Source organism: Acomys russatus, chromosome 29 (genome assembly GCF_903995435.1).
Source record: "Acomys russatus chromosome 29, mAcoRus1.1, whole genome shotgun sequence".
Lineage (NCBI taxonomy): Eukaryota > Metazoa > Chordata > Mammalia > Rodentia > Muridae > Acomys > Acomys russatus.
In genome coordinates, this window is record NC_067165.1 from 34,076,032 (window position 1) to 34,100,620 (window position 24,589).

The 24,589-nt window shown below is 53.0% G+C and overlaps 1 protein-coding gene across 1 annotated transcript in view; it reads left to right on the plus strand.

The window, feature by feature from the left end:
- Iffo2 (intermediate filament family orphan 2) overlaps positions 1 to 23,253 on the plus strand; it is a 41,247-nt gene extending 17,994 nt beyond the window's left edge. The window contains exons 2-9 of the mRNA XM_051170916.1: positions 9,692 to 9,752; positions 11,687 to 11,782; positions 13,114 to 13,254; positions 14,507 to 14,646; positions 19,741 to 19,861; positions 19,985 to 20,077; positions 20,924 to 21,054; positions 22,830 to 23,253. Coding sequence (XP_051026873.1) covers positions 9,692 to 9,752; positions 11,687 to 11,782; positions 13,114 to 13,254; positions 14,507 to 14,646; positions 19,741 to 19,861; positions 19,985 to 20,077; positions 20,924 to 21,054; positions 22,830 to 22,935 — 889 coding nt within the window. The 3' untranslated portion in view covers positions 22,936 to 23,253. The remainder of the gene's footprint in view (positions 1 to 9,691; positions 9,753 to 11,686; positions 11,783 to 13,113; positions 13,255 to 14,506; positions 14,647 to 19,740; positions 19,862 to 19,984; positions 20,078 to 20,923; positions 21,055 to 22,829) is intronic.
- The last annotated feature ends 1,336 nt before the right edge of the window (positions 23,254 to 24,589 follow it).

Sequence of the window (24,589 nt, forward strand, 5' to 3'; positions counted from 1 at the left end):
CAGGCTCACCCTCTTCTATAACAACCTCTTGAGAGAACCAACCCAGACCCATGAGAACCTTAATCCCTTTAGAGGGAGGCCTGGGAGTAGAAAGGAAGTCATTAGGCCAGCGACCAGGTGACCTGGAATATTGAGGTCTGAGTCCTGTTCCCTCTACCTTGAAGGCAAGTGTCTTTTGTTCCCTCGCTGTCTCCTGCTGGTCACTTTAGACAGTTAGAAAAGAGCAGCTGACTCAGGCGTTGTTGATTCAGGAAGGTTCTGGGCCCTCAGAGCTGAGTTCACAAGCAAAGAACATATCCTGGCTGAAGAGCCCTTGTCCAAGTAAGTGACCTTGGTTCTGTGTACACAATTGAGTACCCCTCCTCCACTGCCCGACTCCCCCCACCCCCGGCACGGTAACCCTGAACATTTCCTGAGCAGTGTGCTAGGGCACCAGACTAGGAGTTTGTGGAGCCTGGAGCATCAGTCTTATCATTGACACTAAGGAGCTGCATGTGGCCCGAGCCTCAGTGTTCTCGTCTGTAGAGCGGGGTGGCAGTGCCTGTCTCAGAGGTGTGGGGAGGACACGAGGAGGTAAAAGGCTCAGTGCATGTTAAGCATTGTGTGGTCAAAGCACGTCTCTCCTCACCTCTTGGGAGTGTGGTATGTGACCACAGTGGTAGGGAATAGAAATGTATGAAGCTCTGGATACCAGAGCCGAGTCAGGGCTCAGGGCTGAGAACTACAGGATGGACATAGCAACAGCAGCAGCAGATGCAGGGGAAAGCAAGGAAGGCTCCCTGGAGGAGGTGATGGAACTATCCTAGCCCTGGAAGGGGTTGGAAGTGGTACCCCAGGAACCTCACAGTGGCCAGCAACTTGGGACCCAGATTCTTTGCTAGGAGATAGCCCTAGAGTCCCTTTCTTTTATGGAATGGGGCAGCGAGGGCAGGGGCTTAGTCAGGGATGCTTGCGAGAAGCATCATTGGCCAGCACTGGCTGCCCAGCATGCCACTCAGGAGATTGCTATTGTGAGCATCCTGAAGCTGTCCCAGGCGTCTCTGACACTGGGAGGCAAGACACACAGGGACACTAGACAACAGGACCGTGGCTTGTAAAACAGTCAGGTAGTCCACACCCAGCTGGAGCCTACTTTGCCTGAAGATCCTGCAGCTGGCCTAAAAGGATACTTTCTTTCTTTCTTTCTTTCTTTCTTTCTTTCTTTCTTTCTTTTACAGGGTCTTTTTATGTAGCCCTGTAGACCATGTTGGTCTTGAACTCACAGAGTTCCCTCTGCTTCTGTCTCAGGGCCGCTGGCACTAAAGGCAAGTGCCATGATGATGCTCTTAGTGCCTTGTGCCAGACGGCACATCTCACTTGATGCCCTGGGGGCCCTGGTTGGGACAGCACTCAAAGGACCAGGCAAAGCCCACTGATTCTTAGGGTGCATTGTGGGTGTGGCAGGCAGATGCAGATGTTTGCCTGCAGAACGCTGGGTGGCATCAACGCCTGGCGTCTTTTCCTCTGCTGCCCATCCCTGTGTGCTGCTGGTTCCCCACCCAGGTGAGTGACACCTAGCTCATCGTCAAGGCCATCACTAATGATTATGCTGCTAGGCAGTTGGGGGGCCGAGTAGCCCGGATACCATCTGGCCTGTCACTCACAGTGTTGCTGAAATGTGTTCCCAGTCTGACTGTTGTGAGGGGGTCCTGAGGCAAAGACTGAGGAGCGGTCGGCATGCTCATGGCTTCCCACCCCTGTTCTGGACTCCTTTCATACAGTGTGTTCTGACATCCAGAGAGGGTTGGTAACGTTCTCAAGGCCACACAGCTGCAATTAGATTAGACCCAGGACCCTTGGTCTCTAGGGCCCCTCATCTTTTCTCCATATACTTGTTGGTTTGACCTTGAGGGCTCATGTGCCAGCTGATGCTGAGACTTTGGGGTTCATCACAGGACCATGTATGTGGCTGTTGTATTTTGTCTGGGGACCACAGAAATTGGTTTCTGCTTGCTCTGCTGGGTGATGATTTGACCTCCTGCGGTCACTGAGAGGTAAAATGTTTGCGTAAGATCACACAGCTGGACAGGGGCAGACCCAGGATGTCCTGTATTGCCAGTTGCTGACCATCTGGGGGGCGGGGGAGTAAAGGAGTTGGGGCCAGCTAAAGTTGCTATACTTTATCTCTGCGCCTCCCAAGACCTAATGGCTACAGACAGGCAGCCCAGAGGCCACCAGCTGCCCTTTGGGGGGAGGAGATTCTTCTTGGTCGCTGGCAGACAGGTGATGGCCATAGTTTTTTTCTCTGTAAGTCCTGAGCGGCTTGTGGTTAGTGGCATAGGAACTGCTTGCTGAAGGAAAACATAGGAACAAGCCTATGCATGCTCCTACCCTTGCCTGCAACTAGGCAGAGGAGATTTGGGGTACCCCTTGCTGAGGGTGGGCAGCTGAGCCAGGTACTATCCAGGGCAGTACCGTGAGAGTATGCAAAGAGCACTGTAGATGCCGTATCCAGAGAGATTCCCCCTCAGGCTCCCACCCTGAGACAGGGTCCCATGGAGCCTAGACTAGCTTTGTTGTCCTTCTGTAGCAGAGGCTAACTTAGAACTTCTGATTCCCCTGCCTCCACCCTGGAGTTGCTGGAATTATAGGTGTGCTTCACCGTGCCTGGTTTACATGGGGCCAGAGAGTGAGAGAACCCAGTCTCTCATGGGTGCTAAGTAAGCACTCTGCCAGCGGGAGCTACATCCTCAGGCCCGAGAGGGATTCTTGATGATGCTATTACAGATAAGTGGGCCGAGGCCCAGGGTCGAGAAGAGACTTGCCCAGATTATGAAGTGAATTAGGCACAGCCAGTACCCAAGGACCTACTGACTCCTCACTCTGTACCCTTCTCCCTCCCACCCCACGCACAGAGAGCTTCCCTGTGGCTTTGCGACCCTGCCTACCCTCTGCCCAGCAAGGCAAGGCACGGAGGCAGCCTTGCGGGATGGGTCAGGCAGTGAATAGGTCTCTGTGTCTGGTGGCCAGTGGTGTGCTGGTGGAGGGCTGTGCTGGGTGTGGGGGTTCCTTAAAACCCAGCCCCATTATCAGCCTGCCGTCTGGGCTCTGGCCTCCTCCAGCTATTACCGCCCGCCTGTAATGGGATCGGCCGCCTGGGTTAAGTGTTCACATTAAATTAATACCGCCTCCGCGGAGACAATCAGCTGGCATTTAATTTGTGTTTCCTTCTGAGAGGCGGAGTGCAGCTGGGCAGCCCTAAGTGGGCATGCCTGTGTGGCAGCATCCCAAAGAGGTAGTGAGGTGGGGTGGTACCCAACAGGCCAAGTGAGCAGGTGAATGGGAACGTGGGGTGCAGGGCTTCCTACTGGCGGGTAGCTTGAGGGCTGCCATCTTTAGGGAAGAATATATGCTCACCGTCCAGGGAGAAGGAAGCCAGGAAGAGAAGAGGGAAGGAAGTGCCTCATGGGTTTGTGGCTCAGCCTTTAGCATCCTGGGGCACGGGTTGGTGGTTAGTGGTGCTGGGCTCTGTCGTGGTCCCCTCACCCTACCCATTCTTTCTGTATTCTGCTGCAAACACAGAGGGGCGTGGTACAGAAACGGGGTGGTGTAGAGCGAGGACCTAGACTCAGTCAAGGCTAGTGAGCCCCTTTGGAGAATGCAGGCAAGCCGCGTGTGAGGACTCTGGCCCTCCCAGAAGAGCTAGGCCTGGGTTGCGTAGCCCAACGCTCCCTGGTTGGTCTCTGCTGAAGCCCCTGTCTAGCACAGAAGGGCATCTGGCTGTGCCTCGCTCTGCTCGGAACCCCTTATCTGCTTATACCTGGCCCTGCGACAGAGCAGTGGGGTGAACTCCTCTTCAGGAGTAGAGTGGAAACGAGAAGGCCTAGGCAGAGCATGGGGAAGGAAGCTGCTGTCCACCCCCACCCACGCCTAGGCCCAGGCCCAGGCCCAGGCCCACGCTTGGCCCAGAATGAAGTTTTCCATGATGGCTCCAGCCCAGCGTCACCTGTGTGCATCACCTGAGTGAGTCTGCCTGGGTGTGCCTGCCACCAGGCACGGCCATTCTTGCTGCTTCTTCCTCTCACCCTGAGGCTCCCACCCAGCTTCCCTGCCAGCTAGGCCTGCTCTGGGAGCCAGGCTGAGGTGAGCTGAGCTGGTGGGTGTGAGGCTCTGCCATGTCTCAGGGCTGGGGCTGGGTGCGGGGAGGGGGGGCGTGTCTTCCCCCACCTCCTCTTCATGCAGGCCCGTTCCCATCCCTATCCTCAGAAATGGGGAGATGTTTTCCACCAGCACCCAGAGAGGGCGATGGACTTGCCCAGGATCGCACAGCTGGGGAATGCGGAGACAGGAGTGGAAACATTACCAAACTTGGCACCACAGCTATACCCAAAGAAGCCAAGTTCAGCCACCCATCCTTGAGAAGATACTTAAAGCAACCAAACTAATAGTGTAAAGAAGGAAATGTATTCAGTGTAGCCACATTGGGAAGATGGATAAAGAAATCCACTGACACTCCCCCTTAAGTCATTCTTGGGGTCCTGAAGTGAGGTTACATGTTTAAATAGGGGGCCGTGAGTCTGAGCATCTATCCAGCCCTGGACAGAGTGTGATCCTTCCCACCACTGACCCATCACTGTCTGGCTTCACTCTGACAGTTGTTAGAACTTTGTGGAATCCTTTTCCAGGAGACAATGTCCCCTTCAGGCTGTGGCCTTTTCCTTGTCCCATCATGAGATTCCTGGTGGGGAAAATTCCATTTCTCCAGGTCCATTGTTTCTGTAGTCAAGTTGAGGTTTCAGTGTCTCATTTTTAGAATACCTTCATTTCTGCCATGCTACTTCTGTCTCTATGTCTGGGGGCTTCAAGCCTGATGCCCTACGGGTCCTGGGCTGTCTATGGTGCTCTAGCTATTTGCAGGGGCTGCACGCACTTTCTTCCCGGGGCCACTGAGCCTTTCTCTGACTGCACAGGATGTGAGAGACCCATGAGTCAGCCCCTAGGCCAGCGGCTTCAGATAGAGTTTCCGCTTCTCTGCGGCCAGGCTTTGTGGGCTCCTTCCTGCGTCTGTGTGTCATTTTGAGCTCATGGAGGAGGGGGAGCCACTGGCCTGGTTCAGGCAGCCTGGAGTCGGCAGGCTTTAAAGCCCCCTCCCCCTCCCGCCCCCTGCCCCCTCCTGCCCCTCCTGACTCTCCCCTCCCTGCCGCCAGTGGCCAGCTGAGATTTCTCATATGTCACGTGGTCCTAGCACTGGCTCCTCAGGAATGCTGAGAGACCACATCTGGCTGTGACGGGGCTGCCGCCTCCCCCTTCAGCTGCCAGTCTCCCACATGTGCCTCTTCCACTTAGGTGGGGGTGGGGCCTGTTTCTCGGAGGCTGGCTGGTCCCCTCTGTAGAGTCATTTCCTCTCCCTGCATTGATTGTCCTGATGTCCCTGCCTCCCCTCCTGGCCTTGAAGGGTTCTAAGCAGTGGGAGGAGAAGGTCTCTCTTTCATCTGCGGGCTTCCTGTCCTGGATATGCAACCCCCCCACACCCCCACCTCCACCCCCCACCTTCCGGGAAGGATGCTGGAGCCAAGTGGACATAGAGAGAGCCTAGGTTGTGCTAGGAATTTGGTTGTGGATTCCTCAGGCTGGGAAACAAAAGATAAGATGCAGGGGCCAGGGCTTAGGCTGAAGGAAGGGACCTGAGTGTGGACCATAGCATTCATCCACGCTCCCAGTCATCTTCCCACTCACCCACCCACCCATCCATCCATCCACCTAGTCACCTTCTCATCCACCCAGCTAACCCATGCATCCATCCCATTCCATTCAATAAGAGCCAGCAAGGGGGCTCAGCAGGTGAAGGCGGTTGCCACCAAGCCTGAGTTCAATCGCAGCACCCCATGTGGTGGAAGGAGCAAACTGACGCCCATTCTATTCAATGGATATCCCGCTCTGGCCCCAGAAGGGGTAGCGATGCTGCCCCCCCCCCCCCCCAGCTTTAGACCCAGCTCTCCCTTTGTAGAGATCTCATTAAAAAAAAAAAAAAAAAAAAATCCTGCCTTGCTTCATTTAGTCAGAGTCCAGGTGCTCAGAGCAAGGTGAGGTAGAGCCCTCAGACCCCAGCATGCTCAAGAGGGTAGAGGTGGCCTCATTTAGAGGCCAGCACAGCCCGAGAGAGCTCTGAGCTGGGTACCTGATGTTCCAGGCTGATTTAAACGTTGGAATGAGCTAATAGCAAGACAAAGTTATAGTATGTAAATACAGGTTTATTGGGAACAGCTATGCAGAGGCCTGGAGGTGGGGGTGGGGGCTCATGAAGAAAGGAGAGAGAGAAGAGGAGGAGAAGTGGAGAGATGGGGGGGGGAGGGGGGAGGGAGCGCAACCAGGGAACTGAAACTTCTGGATTATGTAGTGAAGGGAAACCCCTGCCCCTGGGGTGGAGAGTTCAGGGTGTGTCAGCCACACCTTGCAGTGGGTAGGGACCAAAGGATGCCTGAATCCAAACACAGGCCACCTGGGAAGACATATCTTGGTCCCCTGGCTCTGGCTGCCGTAAATCTGTGGCATTCTGAGAGGGGAAACAAACAAACAACCCAGTGTGGACATTGGAGAGGATGTAATGGAGAGAGAATGGTGCTTGGGTTCAGCCTGGGACAAGGGAGAAGGTTCCAGGAGGCAGAGGTGGAGAAAAGGAACTGACTGGCCTTTACCTGGAGGCTAAACCTGCTTCCTTATCTTCAACATGGGAGCAGTCCTTGGGGATTACGTGCACCTGACATGGGAAGGCACCCTCCTCTCCAGTTCTTGCATCCATCATACCACATGTAAGAGCAGTTGGAAGGATTGAGTGTCAGGACAGTGGAGAACCAATCACCCTTTGTGCCTCACGGGGCGGGGGGTCTCTTGAAGGTGACCCCAGCCACCTTGTCTAGCGTAGAGCCACAACCAGATAGGAGTCTAGGCAACAGAGGCTTTCAGGAGAGTGTGTTCACCAAGGCCTGGCCCAAAACTTTTAAGCGTGTGTCCCCTCCTGGTGGCACTGCCTGCTGCTCTGCCCCTCGTGTTTGCAGGTCCCCTTCCTGGCTAAGCCTCCCTCTGTAGACCACTCTGGACAGGGCCTGGATGGCTTCTGGGGGACACGTGCTAAAACCTCAGTCAGCCACTCAGTTAACAAGATTGTGGTGAAGCTGGGTCCTGGAGAAGATATGTCACCTGTCTGACCCTTGATAACCCAGGCAGCCAGTGGCTGAAGGGCAGGGATTTTTTTTTGCACTGTCAACATGGCAGCCAGCTGTGCCAGGTTTTCCTGTTGCCAGCCCTGGGAGAGATATATTTTTGGGGCAGTGGGCTCAACCTGTGCAGCCAGATGCTGCCCACAGTCAGGATCTGTCTTTCATCTCCTAGGGGGCAGAGGGCCAGCTGCACACCTACTCCAACTTTGAGAATAAAAGGCCCATGAAGTCATTTGTGCAAACCCATCCTTGGGGTACAGTCTGAGAAACATGATGGAAATGGGTGCAGAGCACAGGGTGGGAGGGAGGGGAGCCGGGAAGTTGATAGGTAGATGTGCAAAGCACCGCCTAGGCTGGCATCACCTGGGAGCTGTTGAGTTGGGTTTTGCGAGGGGGCAAGATGGCCAGGATTCACCTGCAGGATCCAAGCTGAGTGAGGTTTGGGTCCCAGCCCCCTGTTACCAGCCGTGTGCCTTTAGGAAAGTTGCATCGTGTCTCCGAACCCCAGCTCTGTCATCTGCAAAGTAGTTTTGGATAAAAACCAGAGGAGAAGTAGTGATTCACGTGAAAGCCGGTGTGCGTGTGAGTGAATGAGTCTTGTATGTGGGTGCTGGGCAACAGTGGCCAACAAATGGCTGTTGCTCCTGTCTGCAGATCCAAAGATGGGCCTGGGTTGATGTAGAGTAAGCCTGACTCCTGGCTAGATGGATAATGGGGGGGGGGGGGGGGGAAGCTTACAGTTTGCTGCATTCCGTGGGTGTCTGGGGGACCAGCCCATGCCATTCTTTCTCCTTCAAGTTTTGCTTGGTTGCTCCTGTTGTTGGCATGAGAGGGAGGGCCTGACCCTAGAAGCTGGGCTACAGCCAGTACTACACGCTTTCTCTCTCTCTTGGGCCTGCTCTGCCCTCTTCCACCAGAGCAATGTGGCCAGGAGTGATGATTCAGCCTGGGCCTTCACCTCCCTTGAGGGAGCCCCAAATGCTCTGTGCTGCTCATAGGGGTGAGTGTAGCCTGGTGCCCCTGCCCTTCATAATGGCCTTACGTTCCTCAGTGAGAGATGGCTTGGCTTTGCGTTCAGCCTCATCCCAGACATACTGTGTAAACTTGAGCAAATGTAGTCTAGGTTTCAGTTTGCCTCTCCGGTTTGGGGACGGAGGGAAAGCCATCTAAGGAGATGGGCCCATTCATGTGAGGCCCTGAGGTCCCCTCCGTGTCTTCTGTGCTCTGTAGTCCCAGACTCAAGCTCAGGGAGATACAGGCCCCTGCTATGCATCTGATTGAGACGGAAGCCGGACCCATGTCCCTTGGGAGCCTGGCAGGGCAGGCTTGTGTGGAGAGAGGAGGAATTTTCCTCTGTGTGTGCAAACAGTATCCATTTTCTCTTGTTTCCAAAAGCTAATGATGTAACCAGTCCTCCCCTCTGGCCTATTTTTAGCCTGGACCGGCAGCATCTTAAAAGACTTCAGACTTCCTTGCTCAGCGACCATGTAGGGAGGGTAGCGTGGAGTAGTGAGGAAAGACAGAAGCCTGTCTGTTTGTCCCAAGGTGGAGGAGGGCAGGCCACAGGCTGCCAGCTCCTCCGGGCAGGGAGAGGGATCTTAGTGGAGTGCTTAGCTTTGGAGGCTGAGCCCTGGCTCTCCCTGTCCTTACCACACATCGGTAAGGGTCTCTCAGTCATGCTCTGTTTCTCTGCTGAGACGAGGATAGCGGTGGCATCCGTCCTGCACACTGCTGGAGGCCTGAGTTGCATCATGTTAACCTTGCTAGAGGGAAGCTGGTGCTGTTACCTTTGCTAGTGTCCCCCTGGGTTGTCACAGCTCCTGAGAGCTCCTCCTTGCACGGTTAATGTTGGGGTACGCCTCAAACCCTGAGTCCTCTTCAGCTTCAGTCAATGGGTGTGTAAATGAAACGGGGTGCTCAAAGTTCTCGACTTAGGGTCTGGCATACAAGAAACACTGGAGCAAGGGAGGCTGGACCCACCCATACCAGTGGATTTAGGGGTGTGCCTTTGGGCAGGATAGTAACCAACCACAGAGCTCAGTCCCCACAGCTGTAAGAGTCTAATCTGCACAGGCATTTTCTGTGGCCTGTAGGGTGCGCTGGAGAGCACACAGCCCTCATAATAGAGGGCATATTGCGGAAAGCTTGCTTCCCAGGGCACAGGGAAAAGCCCTAAAGCCCAGTGTTTGTATTTTATCAATTAGCAGCAGCTGGGCCAGCAGCACCTGTGTAACGCTTCACAGTTTGCATGGAAGAGGCATGTGTTCCCACAGTACCATGCTTGTGCCTGGAAGGTAGCATTTGCCACCACCTGGCCTTTGTGGTTGGCACCAGTCCACTGTCTTGTTGCTTCCCCTACCTCCAGGCTGGGAGCCCCTGGAGGGCAAGCAGGCTTTCCTAGGCATCTTCCCCACCTTTCGTGGATGATGAGGGTGGGACCTGGGGGACTGGCAGGAGAGGGTCCTCTGACGGTTTGTTCTTCTTGGCTGTTGCAGATGGGAGGAAGAGCTGGCCAAGCGTATGAACCTTCAGACCATGGTGGACACGCTGCAGGAGGTAAGAATTCAGCCCCCAGCCTCCAAAGTTGGCGGGATAGCTGTGGGGCCCCGATGGGGAAAAGCTGGGCAGAGGGGCCTAGCATATTGCCTCTGTCCCATCATTCTGCTGCCTCAGCCAAGCATTACAGGCCAGAAGAGCTCAGGACTTGGGAAGTCTGGGTCTTACTGGATGACTGGGGTCAGCTACTTCCGTCTCCTGCCTCTCGGCTCCCCACGTGCTGCTTGGGCTAAATGGTCTTCAGGTCCCTTTGACCGTCCAGCTGCAAGTTCCTCAAGTTAGGACTGATGTCTTGGGGAGAGCTGGGGACACACTTCTGGCAGTCCCCAGCCCAAGCAGGCTCTGTGGCAGACATGAGAACCTCCTCTTGTTGCTCTCTCTGGTTCCCCGCATTTGGGGTTGCACCCCTCACATGCTTACGGGGAATCCTAAGCAGCATGCTTTATCCTCAGCCTGTTTCCCTTTTTTCCTCTGTCACATGGTCAAGACCAGCAACACTATGAAAAGGCAATGCAGGCTTAGTTTATTATTATTATTTTTTTAACAGCTGGGTGTGGTTGCTCACACCTATAATTACTTGGGAGGTGGAGGCAGGAGGATGAGGGGTTCAAGGCCAGCCTGGACTTCATAGTGAGTTCCAGGCAGCTTGGGTTTCATGAGACCCTGATTCAACAAAACAAAACAACGTGTTTTTTAAAGTTGCGCTGGAGGTGTGTCTCAGTAGCTGGGCACTTTGCCTATCTTAATGTGCAGCTCCAAGTTTGATCTCTAGTATGGAGGGAAAAAATTAAAATTAGAATTTAATTAATTCTAGGATATTTAAAGATAAAAATCACTTTCTGATGCTTAAAGTATTTATTTTCTAATAAAGTGAGAGACACAGCTCAGTTGGTTGAATGCTTGCCTAGCCTGCACAAAGCCCTGGGTTCCGAGTGTAAACATGGTGTGGCGGATACCTGGAATGCCAGCACTTGAGAGCGGAGACAGAAAGATCAGTTCAGGGTTGAGCCAGGCGTGGTGGCGCACATCTTTAATCCTAGCACTCAGGAGGCAGAGGCAGGCGGATCTCTGAGATTGAGGCCAGCCTGGTTTACAGAGCAAGTTTTAAGACAACCAGGGCTACACGGAGAAACCCTGTCTCGAAAAGCAAACAACAACATGAGCAAAAAAATTTAAAGTCATCCTCAGATGGGGTTTGGTTCAAACAAAACAAAACAAAACAAAAAAACCAAAAAAAACAAAACAAAAGCGGAAAAAGACAAATCATTGATGTTTTGCCTGAGTGTATGTCATGTGAGGATGTCAGAAGCCCTGGACCTGAAGTTACAGACAGTTGTGAGCTGCCATGTGGGTGCTGGGAATTGAACCTGGGTGCTCTGGAAGAGGAGCCACTTCTCTTAACCTCTGAACCAACTCTCCAGACCTCTTCTCTTTTCTTGATAATAAAAATTTAAAACAAAAAGACAAAACCAAAACATATTCATAGTCAGACGTTGGAAAAGTCCACAAAAATCACATATCAAAATTATCTGTAGTTCTACCTTCTGGTGCGTCAGCTTTTTTATGTGACTTCCCAGCCCTTTCTGCACAAACAGGCCACACCCTCAAATGCCTGTGTTAGATAAACAGACGTGAAGTTACCATTTTCAAGACCAAAGCTGGTCGGACATTGACACCTGGTAGATTGGGGGTTATTTTAAGTGCTGGGGACCTTGCCGGCCTTAACCTACTGTTTGCCTCTTATAGCTGCCGTACATTTTTCTTTGCCACAAATGACCCCCTGGATGTGTTGGGAGCAGTCAGCATAGCTCAGCAGCCAGGTGGGGCTGAGGGACACAGATACTTAGTATAGTTGACAGCTAGCATCCAGGGCTCTGGGCCCAGGGGTTTCTCCTTTTGTCCCTTTAAGCCTGCCTATCTTCGTCCGTCCGCAGGCAGCTCAAGAAGCCGAGGCCATCCAGGAGGAGATGAACGAGAAGATTGAACGGCTCAAGGCCGAGCTGGTAGTGTTCAAAGGGCTCATGAGTGACGTAAGTGGTGTGGCCATCACCCTAGGCATCATGACTTCCCTTGACCCATCATGCCACATGCTTCATTCACTCCGAGGCTCGAGCTCGGCTTATAGTTACAGTCGTGGCTGGCTAATTTGTTCCGATGAGGGGATGCATCGGGGACCAGGTGCCTCCCTGCCCTCCCCACTTTGCTTCCCTGTGTTTGAATAGAGTTGCTTTAACCTGCTGCTTAACCCATCGCCCTCCTCGGGGACCCTGACCCTGTATGTGTGGCTCGGCTCTCCCCAGGTCGCCATATGGCGACCTCGGTGTCTGCAGAGCACAGGTGACCAGATGGTCTCGGCTGTGCCAACCCAAGGGATTTCAGGCTCAAGGAACCCACCCTTCTGTAGGGTGTCCTTGTTAGGTTGGGAATGGCTGGTGTGTGTGTCTCCTTGGCCATCCAGGGCTCTGCTGAATGACCGACCATGGGTGGGAACGGCTCTTAGCAGCATAGGCCTCCTCGACTCTGGGTCCTGAGTTTCTTGCCATCTTCACGCGGTAGGCAGTCTGCCAGGAGAGGCCACCGAAAGAAGGAGCTTGAATTTGGCGACTCAGCCTGGCTCAGCTCCTGGCTTTCAGGGACATGTAGTTGAGAGTGTGGTTGGAAGAAGAAGCTGTGGGGCCAGGTGAAGGCCACCTGTGGGGCTAGGTGAAGGCCACCTTGGGTGGCCTTCACTTGGGTGCAGAGGGAACCCTTGTTCTTTCTATGTGACCCCCCACTGTCACGTGTAGCAGGAATTGAGAGAGAGAGAGAGAGAGAGAGACAGACAGACAGACAGACAGACAGACAGAGCGTGCTGCTGAGGCAAGCATGCTGTTGGGGACAGTGGGGCATGAAGGTGGGAACGGAAGGGGAATCTGTGTTTTGTGTGTGTGTGTGTGTGTGTGTGTGTGTGTGTGTGTGTGTGTGTGTGTGTGTGTGTGTGTGTGTGTGTGTCCGTCCCTGCCCATGCGCGCTGGGGAACTAAACCCAAGGCGTTGGCCTTGTTAGGCAGGTGCTCTTTCACTGCACATCACCCCCAGCCTTGGAAGGATGCCTTTCAACAGTCACAGTGGTCTTGCTTGTCTTTTGCTCCAACGAAACCAGCATTGCTGTGCCCTGCATCCTTGAGGGGGACCAGCACACACAGCCTCACATCTTCCTTCCTCAAGTCCCCAAGTCCCTTCCCACTCTGAGCAGTGCTGACCAACCTTCCTCCCTCAGGAAAGATGCAACACCCTCCCCAGCTAACTCCAGGGGCTCCCCCACTTCCTCCTCATGCTTGCTCCATCCCTCGCTCACGTAACCCCTGCTGTCCTCCCTGCAGCCCATGACAGACCTGGACACAAAGATCCAAGAAAAGGCTATGAAAGTGGACATGGACATCTGCCGCCGAATCGATATCACGGCTAAGCTGTGCGATGTCGCACAGCAGCGGAACTCGGAAGACGTGTCCAAGATCTTCCAGGTGACCAGGGCCAGCCCCCCCACCCTCGCTCACCAGTCTCCACCTCAGCCTTCAGCCCCTTAGAACAGCTCTGACTTCCACCACACCCTGTCGACTCCTCTTTCCCTCCACATTTCACTCACCCGCCATCCTGAGAATCACCTGACCCTCTGACCTCCTGTAGGGAAACACAAACTTGGGGCTTTGTAGTGTACAGCTGAGGAGACTGAGACCTTGGGGGCTGAAGGGGGGGATGATAGGACATGGTAGAACCTGCTGGAACCCAGATCTCCCAGTCCTCCAGCATGTGTCCTCAGGCACACTCTATGCGCATTGCTTTCCATGTAGCCTTTTTCTCTGAGACCCCATATTGGTTCCCATAGTGATGGAGTCCTGCCCAGGCCATGGAGAGCCCTGACAACTGAGCTTCAGGATTCCCAGAGAGAAGCTGTTAGCTTTTGCCTACTTCTCATTTTCCGAAAGGGTCTCTGTATACGCATCCCCCCACCCACTCCCCAGATTTCCCATGCAAGGGACAAGGTGGTCGGTTGGCATCAATGTTCAGTTCTGGAGAGGGACTGGGTGTGGTCCTGCTGACCGGGACATGCGCCATTCTCTGGAGATTTGGGTCAGAGTTTGGCCTGTGCTTTAGCCCAGGGCAGTGCAGTGTGTTGTTGCTTTCTGTGTGTGACTCTGGACATAGTTGGGGGAGGGCGGGGCCTTCCCCAGCCCTTTCTCCATCTCATGCCTTCTTGCTGCCTTCTGAGGGACTGATAGCTGAGGGGAGCTATGCAGCCCTCATTTGCTTGGGTCTTGTCTGCTTGGAGCAGAGCTTGGTGAACCCTCCGTGCCTTTGCTTGTAAAAGGAAGGGTCTGGAAGCATTCAGTTCCTTTGACCTTTGTCAGGGTTTCTTGGTCGCTCTGGCTGGCTTTGAGACATCCCAGGTGATGGTGCCTTGGTCTGGCTTTCCCTTGTTCCAAATCATGGGGCTGCTTTTCTGGTGATGAGCGAGCTGAGCTGGCCCCATCACCAGGCCTCCCAGGGCAGGTCTTGGTCCCTGTGTCTGTGTTCTTCACCCTGCATGTTTCATGCTTCCTGCTTCCCGCTAACGCCGCCTGCTTCATAGAGGACCTATGCAGCTCCCTGCGGTGGTGGCTGGCCCCAGCCATACTCCATCCACTCCTTGGGACACTGGCTCCCTTCCAGACTCACCCCAACTCTTCACCCCAGCCAAGCACGCCACTTACCTTGGTCTCTTCCTTCCCTGTCCAGGTGGTCCCGAAGAAGAAAGATCGTAAGGTGGCTTCGGATGATGACATCTCTGAGCAGGATGGGGAGGTAAATCGGTTCTCAGATGAGGAGGTCGGCTCCATGAACATCACGGATGAGATGAAGCGCATGTTTAACCAGCTGTGAGTACCCAGGCCGTCCAGCCGGGGGTGTGTGTGGGGGGGGGGGGTCGGGGAGGGAACATTACCGGTGGCTGGGCTGGGAAGAGCCCCAGATGTGATGTGTTCTGGAAGAATCTGGATTCTTCATGTATGTGAGTGTGGATGCACAAAAGTGAGAGAGTGATCTTGGGTGTGATTTCTCAGGTGCTGTCCACCGTGTTTCTTGGAGTCAGGGTCTCTCCTTAGCTTGGGGCTTGCTGGTTAGTCTAAGCTGGCCGGCCAGTGAGCCCTGGGATGCCGCCCATCCTCCTCCCCAGTGCTGGGGTTACAAGTGTTCACCACCAGACCAGGCTGGCCCAGAACTCACGGGTCCACCTGCCTCTGCCTCCTAAGGGCTGGAATTAAAGGCGTGCCCCACCACTGCCTGGTGGTGCCATACCTGGCTTTTTAGTGTGTTTTCTGGGGCTTGAACTCAGGACCTCATTATACTTGTGAGGGAAGCACTTTACTCACCAAGCCGTATTTCCAGTCCCAGATTCTTTTTTTTTTTTTTTTTCAATGTATTTATTTATTTTTAAATGTTATGTATTTTTGTAGTATGAATGTTTTGCCAGCATGTATCTCTGTTTGTCACATGTGTGCCTGATTTCTGTGGAGGTCAAGAGAGACCATCGGATCCTCCAGAACAGGAGTTATAGAAGGCTGTGAGCCACTGTGCGGGTGCTGGAATCAAACCTAGGTCCTCTGCAAGAGCAGCGGCAAGTGCTTTTAACCACTGAGCCCCTATCTTCTTATTATTTTTATTTTATGTGTGTATATTGCCTACATGTATGTCTGTGCACCATGTGTGTGCCTGGTGCCTATGGAAAGCAGAAGAGGTAATCAGATCCCCAAGGGTTGGAGTTACAGTTACGAGCCACCGCGTAGGTTCCCAGTTGAACTTGGATCCTCTGGAAGAACAACCAGTGCTCTTAACAGCTGAGCCATCTTTCCAACCGCTGGGTTCTTTATTATTATCAGGGTCACTATTAACCTTTTGAAGGCTCAGAGGGGGCTCAGCAGTATGTGACAGACTTGGGACTCATACCGCAATCTGCCTCTCAGCAGCAGTCCCTCACCAGGAGATGCTGGCTGAGTGGCAGGGTCTGGCCTGAGTGTACAGATGATTGGCAGAGCCAGCTGGTTCCAGGCCTTGGAAGGGGTGTGTGTGTGTGTGTGTGTGTGTGTGTGTGTGTGTGTGTGTGTGTGTGTGTATGTATGTGTGTGTGTGCTGTCTGTGTGCGTGTGTGTGCTGTCTGTGTGCAGGCTTGGTGATGTCACATTGGTAGCTTAGACTTTGTCATGCCACCAACACCCTACCAAACCCTATAGAGCATTTGTGTGCCAAAACCCACTGAATAGACTGCCCCGGGGCTGGGGTGACACTGTGGCCTTGGCCTATTTGGTGCTTTGTTCTGAAATGTGATCCATTTTTAAGTGTAATCCCTACAGTACCCCAAGGTGGGATGGGGTGATGGGGTGAGGACTCTAGGTGAGTCAGCGGCAAGGCTGGGAACCCCTTGCTCTTGGGCACCTGGACTCTGCAAGCTCAGCCCTATCCCAGGTGGCAGCATCTAGAGATCAGGCCACCGGCTGCGTGAGGGAAGCACTTCAGGGGCGCACAGTGGGGCGGAGCCAGGCCCGTGTGTGTTTTGTGTGTGTGTGTGTGTGTGTGTGTGTGTGTGTGTGTGTGTGTGTGTGTGTGTGTGTGTGTGTTTCAGTACTTTGTCCCCTCAGCCGAATTCTGCTTGGAAGAGATGCCTGCCTTCTGTCTGCTCCCTCTTTGGCTTTAGCTAGGTGCTCAGGATGAGCAGAGTGGTATTGGGAATTCCTCCCCTGATACCGGATATCTCCTTTCAAAAAGACCCTACCCGAGGCTGGACGTTTGCTGTCGCTCATGGCAAGAACTCCCCTCGGCTCTTGGTTCATCTTTCACCTTGAGCCTCCCTCCAGATCTCACGTTCTCACTTTTGCTGACAAGAGGACATCCTTCCCCACCTTTTTTGGTTTTGTTTCTGAGAGAGGGCTCATATAGCCCAGGCTAGCCTCAAGCTTGCTATGTGTTCTCGAATGACCTTGAACTTCTGATCTTCCTGCCTCTACCCCTCTGAGTATCAGGACTCACGCCTGGTTTATTCAGTGCTGGGGGTCAAACCCAGACCTTCCCCGCCATGTGTGATAGGCAGGCAGGTTGTTAGCTCTAAGCAGCTTCACAAGCCTGCCTCCGGGTTGCTTAGCAACCAATGACATTATCACCTGCTGCCAGGTGTGTGCCAAACTATAAAAGCGCCAAACTGCCACCTTGTCTGTCTCTTACTTTGTCTCTCTTTCTCTCTCCCCCCACCCCCCAGCTGCCAGGGTATGTCTTTGTCTCCGTTCCCCTGGGTTGCCCCCCTTCCGTCTCTCTCCATGCGTCTACAATAAATCTTATACCTTGTGTGTTGTGTGGTGCATATTTAACACAAGCGCTCTCTCCTCAGCCCCACCCCTAGGCTTTTGAAAAGAAATGTGGCTTGGGTCCAGGTTTTCTCAGTGTTGCTCTGGGGATTCCTGAGCCTTAGCCATTGTTGGATGCTCAGACACCCCAAATCCCCTTCCTTTTGTAGAATAAACGGGCTCCTTGGAAGAAATCAATTATCTGTATTTTCATGAAGTTCTCAGGGGATTGTTAATCTGGGCAGAAATGAGGTGCAGTGCAGAGATACCCATCCAGGGAGCTGAGTTGGGGGCACCTTTGGCGAGGGGCTCCCTCTTGGGTGTGGAAAAAGCATTTAGCTGTGGTAATGCAGAAGAGATCCCTCATGTGGTGGACACTGGAGCGTTGACAGGGTTCAGTGGCTAATTAAAATTGTCTGGCTTTAAAGTTGCCTAAGTAAAAAATAAAAATAATTATTTGATTGCCCCCTACCCCTATCCCGTTGCTCTAGCTGGTGTTAATGACGATTCCATGAGTTTTTTCTTCCCACTTGATATCTCCATGAGCATGTGGTCCAACCCCACCCCAAGCCAGTTCTAGTGAGTTCTTTGAATGACACTCGTGTCATAATCCTGTTTTGTTTTGATCCAAATCAGTGGCGTGGGCTTCAGACCAAGGATGAGAGGAGGATTTTTAACTTCCAAGATCTTGGGTGGGGGGGGGAGAGCGGGGGTTCTTTCCGTCTCTGCTCTCATTCATCTTCCTGTCTGTTCAGGCTAGCCATCCCTCAGTGGGGCTTTCCTTCAGATCTCAAACGCTGGAAAGGAAGTGAAGTCAGTAGTAGACTGTGTGATGTGCTGATAGGTGGACCCCAGGGCCTCAGAATCTCCTCCTCCTCCAATATCTTCCATCTGCGACCGCCCCCACCCCCCCCCCCCCGCCAGCTTTTTTCCTGACTCACGGGCGCCACCTACAGGCTCCTACAAGAATTGCTGTTGGGCAAGGGAACCTGCCTGACCTACATCTAGGGGGCGCTCTAGGAAGCTTTTTTTTTTTTTTTTTTTTTTTTTTAAATCAGAAATCTCTCTGTGTCACTGCCATTTGGTCCCCAACTCATACCTTTGTTTATTGATGTAGAGCAGAGCTCTAAAAGAGCCGGGAAAGAATGGAGAATGAGGAAGCATAGACAATGGGAGAACCCCGGCATGGAAGTCTGCAGACCTTCCTGTGCCACTGACGTAAACTCATAGCCCAGCACGGCATGGTGGTCCAAGCGTGTAATCCCACGGGCTTTCTTTTTTTCTTTCTTTCTTTCTTTTTTTTTTTTACTTCGTTTTGAGACAAGGTTGCTCTTGCTCTATGTAGCACTGGCTGGCCTAGAAGTTGCTATGCAGGCCAGGCTGGTCTGGAACTTTCAGAGAACTACCTGCCTCTGCCTCCAGAGTGCTGGGATTAAAGGTGTGTGCCACCACATCCAAAAAATGGAATGGTTTTTAAAGGGGGCCCCAGTTGGAGTAATCCCAAATTGCATCTTGGGAATTGGTCCTGGGGAAAAAAAACCATGTATAATTAACCTCTTTCCTCTCTATGCTAGCTAACAGAAAAGGCTTCAATGTCACTTAGATATTTATTTTAAACCTAATGTTAGCATATATCCATTCAGAAGGACAGCCAGTCTTTCCTACACACAGTGGTGGTTTGGGGCAAACGCATTTCCTTTTGAGCCCTGGTCTCCTCATCTGCAAAATGTGAGGAGTGTGGTTGTATTGCCTTGCTCAACCTTGGGGGCAGAGGCAACCATTCTTCTTTTGACTAGAAGCACGTCTAAAGGGCGGGGGGGGGGCAGGGAGAGAGAGGGAGAGAGAGAGAGAGAGAGAGAGAGAGAGAGAGAGAGAGAGAGAGGGAGAGAGAGAGAGATTGATTTTATTTATGCATTTATGCATATGAGTGTTTTGCCTGCATATATGTCTGTGTCTGTGTGCTATGTGCATGTAGTGCCTATGGAGTCCAGAAGAGGGTGTTGGGGCCCCTGGAACCTATGTTAACAGACAGGTTTTTGTTTTGTTTTGTTTTTGCCCTTTCTAGGCATGATTTCTCTGTCCTGGACTTGATTTGTAGACCAGGCTGGCCTCAAAATCACAGAGATCCGCCTGCCTTTGCCTCCCCAAGTGCTGGGATTACAAGCATGCAACACCATGCCTGGGCTGTTAACAGACAGTTTTAAGCTGCCACGTGGGTGCTGGGAACTGATCTCTAGTCCTCTGCAAGAGCAGTAAATGCTCTTCTTTGCTTCACCATCTCTCCAGCCCTTGGGGGATTTTTGAGACAAAGTTTTATATATAGCTCAAGCTGATTGGAACTCACTATATAGGCAGGCTGGCCTTGAACTTGACCCTCCTGTCCCACCCTCCTCAATTCTGGGATTATATACATGAACCACACTGCTCTTGACCTAAAACTGGACTTCTAATCGTGCAAACACATTCTGCATTCTGAAAGACTAAAGTTCTTTTAGGATAATTGACCTTTTGGCTACCGCCCACCTTTCTTGAGGTCACCCATGGGTGCACACTCACTGGGGAAGGTGCCCCTTTCCGTCCTCTGTATGCACCCCAGGAGCCTGTATTCTGTTCAGTCATGCCCTCTGATGTCACCCACAGGCGGGAGACCTTTGATTTTGATGACGACTGCGACAGCCTGACGTGGGAAGAGAATGAAGACACACTGCTGCTATGGGAGGATTTTACTAACTGTAACCCCACCATTGACCTGCAGGGCGAGGTGAGCCTAAGAACTGACTTCTCTGGGGTGGGAGGGGGTGTTCCTCTGTCCCACGATCCCTCATCCTTGCCCCTTCCCATGGAGCCTTGCTCCCCAGCTAAAATGTCCCTTTGGTCTCCCCAGCAAGAAGAAAACTTGGGCAACTTGATTCATGAAACTGAATCCTTCTTCAAGACGAGAGACAAGGAGTACCAGGAGACAATAGGCCAGATCGAGGTGAGCGCTCAGGCTGCAGGATCTGCTACAGCGTCTCCTGGGGGCTGCATAGCTGAGCTCCTGGGCCATCAAGTGCTCATGGAAATGCAGGCTTGCAAAAACCTGCAAGCAAGGGGGAGTCAGGAGCCTAGAATTGCACACCTATCCTTATTAAGGTGTTAGTTTCCTAATCTGGAAAATCGAGCCGTGATTCCTGCCTTCCCTAAAGAGGCTGAGGCAGGAGAATGCCAGTCACAGGCTCATCCAATGCCTAGCATCATTTGACGTCACTCAGAAGTCAGCCCTGCTCATCCTTACTTCCTTTAAGGACCCATACAGAGGAGGAAATCATATCCAAAGAGGCTAAGTCGCTATTCCACAGTTTCCCAGTCAGGAAGCAGCAATCACGAGAGTGTGCTTGGCCACTGCTACACAAGAGTTAGCGCTCTTACTCTGTTGGAGAAGGAGAAGCCCACACTCCTCCCTCCTCCCTGGAGGAGCAGGTGCCGTGGTACAGGAGAAGGCTCAGAGACTTGAAGAGTTCCCTGTTCTAGTCCTTAACACGCTTCCCAGAGATGCTGAGCAGAGGGAGGTGCCCCAGTCAGACAGGGTGGGGTGGGGTGCCCTTAGCTGGACAGCCCTCCTCTGGGGTTGCTAAGCAACCATTCCCCCTTTGACCAAAAGCATGTCTAAAGAATATTGACTGGGGTGTGCAGAGAAGGAGGGTCGATTCCCCACAAGGCAGGGCCTGGATGGTGCCACCACTGAGGAGGAGAGGAGGAGGGCGGTGGCGGCAGCTGCCGGAGGTAACCTGACAATGGCGGCTTCCCCCTCCCCCCACCTTTATTCTCCACTGACTCCTTCCAGCTGGAGCTGGCCACAGCCAAGAGCGACATGAACCGACATCTGCATGAGTATATGGAGATGTGCAGCATGAAGCGAGGTCTGGACGTGCAGATGGAGACCTGCCGCAGGCTCATCAAAGGCTCTGCAGACAGGTGCGGCCAGCGCTCCTCCTGCCCCACCCCCTGCCCCACCCCCGCCCCCTGCACGCCCCCTGCCCCGCCCCCCCCCCACCGGGTTCCAGAGTGGGGCCTTAGAGAGACCTTAGCAACGTGTCTTCATTCTCCTCCCCTGACAGGCTGTCACAGTCATGTGCCCAGCCATCCATTCATCCATCACCCAGGCCCCCCAATATGAGCATACCTACCATGTGCTAGATGACTTATGTACGTTTTTGTATGTACACCGTCTCACCGAGTTTTTATAAAAAGGAGGGAAAAAAAAATCAACCCATCAGATAGTTGTTGGAGGCCCGCTGTGTGTGAGACCATCTGGGTTAGTGTTCTGTTTACGCGATAAAGCACCCTGACCAAAAGCAAGTTGGCTTACACTGTCCGCACTGCAGTCCAATGCTGAGGGAGGTCAGGGCAGAACCTGGACTCAGGAACTGGAGCAGAGGCATGGGAGGACTGCTGCTTGCTCAGCCTGCTTTTTATACCATCCAGGACCACCTGTCCAGCGCAAGTGGCATCACCCCCAGTGGGCTGGGCTCTCTCTCACATCAATCATTAGTTAAGAAAACGCCCCCTTAGACGTTGTGCCTGCGGGCCAGTCTGATGGAGGCATTTTTTTCTTAGCTGAGGTTCTTTCTTCCCAGATGACGTTGGCTTTGTGGCAGGCTAACCAAAAGCTATCCAGCACAAGGTCCCACTCTGCCTTTGGGGAGTGTAGTCCCCAATTATCTAAGGTGGGGGTGCTGGAGGCGGGCAGGGCGCACCTCACTGTTGCTGAAACGCTTCCTCCTTTCTCATCTTTCAACCCAGCCCCCATGGGTCTGCCCCTCGGAGACCAGCATGTGTCCCATGTGGAGTGCAAAGGCAGACGCCCTTCAGAATATGCGAACTTGTTGGGGGACAGACACCTAGATAATAGGATGGGACTGCAGGGCACAGAACTAATTGTCACTGTGTATGAGGGAGCAGTGGCTGTATAGGAAACAGTGTAGGAGAGAAGAGGCTGTACCTTCCAACTCTTCTTTGCTCATGGACTCCTCTAGAACCCACTGGCATCATAGGCAAGGGGAACTGCTTGCCAGAGACCCCCTCAGGCACCGTGACTGAGCCCAAACTGAAACCCCGGGTTGTTTCCTCTAGCGTGTGTCGTCTCCCAGATGCTCTGTTATCTGGGGTTTACTGGGTACCACTTTGTGCTCAGACCAGGGAGAATGAATGGGTACAGCGTACAGAATCAAGCTGAACCCATGACCCCCTCGCTCCCAAAGACAAGTCACACACTAGACTAAGCAGTAGCTAGGGCAGGAGTCCCAAAGAATTCCAAAAGCCATAGGCAGCTCCTGGGACCTATAGGAGCTGGAGGAAAGCATACCCTGGCCAGCGGTCATGGCAGGAGCCCCTCAGAGTAGATCTTTTGAGTTTTTGTTTCGTTGCTGCTGAGAGTAGACCCCAGGGCCTTGTGCACACTAGACAAAATGTTCTGCTCACCCCATCCCCTTAGGATAGTTTTTTCTTTTTCTTTTTTTTTTTTTCCCCCAGTTTTTCGAGACAGGGTTTCCTCTGTGTAGCCTTGGCTGTCCTGGGCTCGCTCTGTAGACCAGGCTGGCCTTGAACTCACAGCAGTCCTCCTGCCTCTGCCTCCCGAGTGCTGGGGTAGGGTAGGTTTTTACAGGCGTGACTGCCCAGAGTTCCTGGTCCTGGGCTGGCAGGGGCTCCGCTGCTCTCTGAAAATCTTGTCCTTCTTCTGCGCTTTGCAGGAATTCACCGTCCCCCAGCTCTGTGGCCAGCAGCGACTCAGGAAGTACAGATGAAATCCAGGATGACCTCGAACGGGAGGCGGATGTGGAGCCCATGGTCAGCTGATGACGGAGGCCCCTGCGCATCTGGAGGTCCCCAGCCTCCTGTCCCCACTGAGCCGTAAGGGCTCCTCCTCGAACCTGGGCTCCAGTCCTCGCCACACAGACTTCTGTCCTTCCTTCTCCGGAGGCCCAGAGGGGACCGCTGCTTCCTTCCTACACCGCCCACCACCCACCCACGGAATGGTGCTGTCGATTTTCTATTGTTCTCCACATCACAAATGCAGACTTCTGTGCGACGATGCAGTGCAATTGTGCCTTCTCCCTTAAGCTGAGCCACTTTGAGCTCCAAAGAACTCTTCCTAGCAGGTGTTTTGTTTTGTTTTGTTTTTTTAATACAAAACTCTGAGGTGAGGGCGGGTCCTGGGGTGTGGTATCTTTTGGTTTTCTCCCTCCCACCTGCTTCTCTGATTGGCCATGAGCTTTGCCCTCCCTCTGTCTATGCCGGCCCTGACTAGAAGTCTAGTCAGTGGCCATTTGGTGGGATCTGCCTTCCCAAGGAAGGAGGCTATTTATTTCCAGACCTGAGTGAGGAAGATTTCTCAACACTTCCTGACTCACTGAAAGAGAGAGAGGTGGATGGAATGGAGGGAGGGAAGACCAAAAAAAAAAAAAAAATTTTTTTTTCTTTCTTCTTTTGGATCTAGTGGCGATGTGTTGGGGCAAGGCACTGTGGGGGAAGGTAAAGCCTCACTGTGTTTAAACTATGCAAAAAACAAAAACTAAAAGCAGCTTGCCTTATATCGCTGGGAAAGGCAGGCCCCCTCCCAGACTCTCGGGAACTGGGAGGGAGGCCAAGGTTAGCATGAGACCCTCATAGCCTCTGAGGGTGAGCAGTGGATTTGAGGGTGGTCCCATTCCGATTGCCGGTGAGGCCTGCATTCTGTAAGCTGGCCTACTGGCCTGTTGGCTTTCTTGGGGACCTCTGTGGGGGGGGTGGGGGGGTGGGGGGTGGTGGTCTTTTATTCTCCTGATGACTTGATGTTCTTTCCCGCCCTCTCCGCCACCTGCCAGGTTCCACAGTTGTAATTTCTCTGTGAGAAAGTATGAACGGGGCCAGGCCTGGTACCCACTCCGTCCGCCATGGCGCCATCTTGGTCCTCCATTGTCTCTCTGGCTGGACAAAAGCCTTGTGAGGGAAGAGGAGGCAGGTGGTGAGGCTGCTGGCAGGCTGGTGGTCGCCGGAGAGAAGCCCCAAGTGAGGGCCGCCCTCATTCATATGTAGGCTTTTCCCATACTCAACGTGGCTGGACTCTTGTGGCATCACTCTGAGCCAGTGTTTCCCCAAGGGTCCAATGGGCCTGAATTAAAGGGGCCATAAAACAGAGCATCCATCTAGTCTCAGCAGGGAACTCACGTATCAATCAGGTTTTATTTTTATTTTTTTATTTGTTCTTATTTTTGTGGTTTTGATGGCCTGTTGTTTTTATTGACCCAGCAGCTCCCTCTGGAGGTCAAAGGAACAAAATGTACGCAGGGATCAGAACCCATGGCCCTCTGAGGCCTGTGTGTTGAAGGGCAGGGGACTCTGGGCTGGAGCCATAGTGGTACCCAGATCATCCTCTGCATCCTTGTCTCTCAGTGTCCCCATCTGTTTTGCATTTAGAACCAGTGTATATAATAGGCGTATGTATGTATAGAGGAGAGAGAGAGGATGTTTG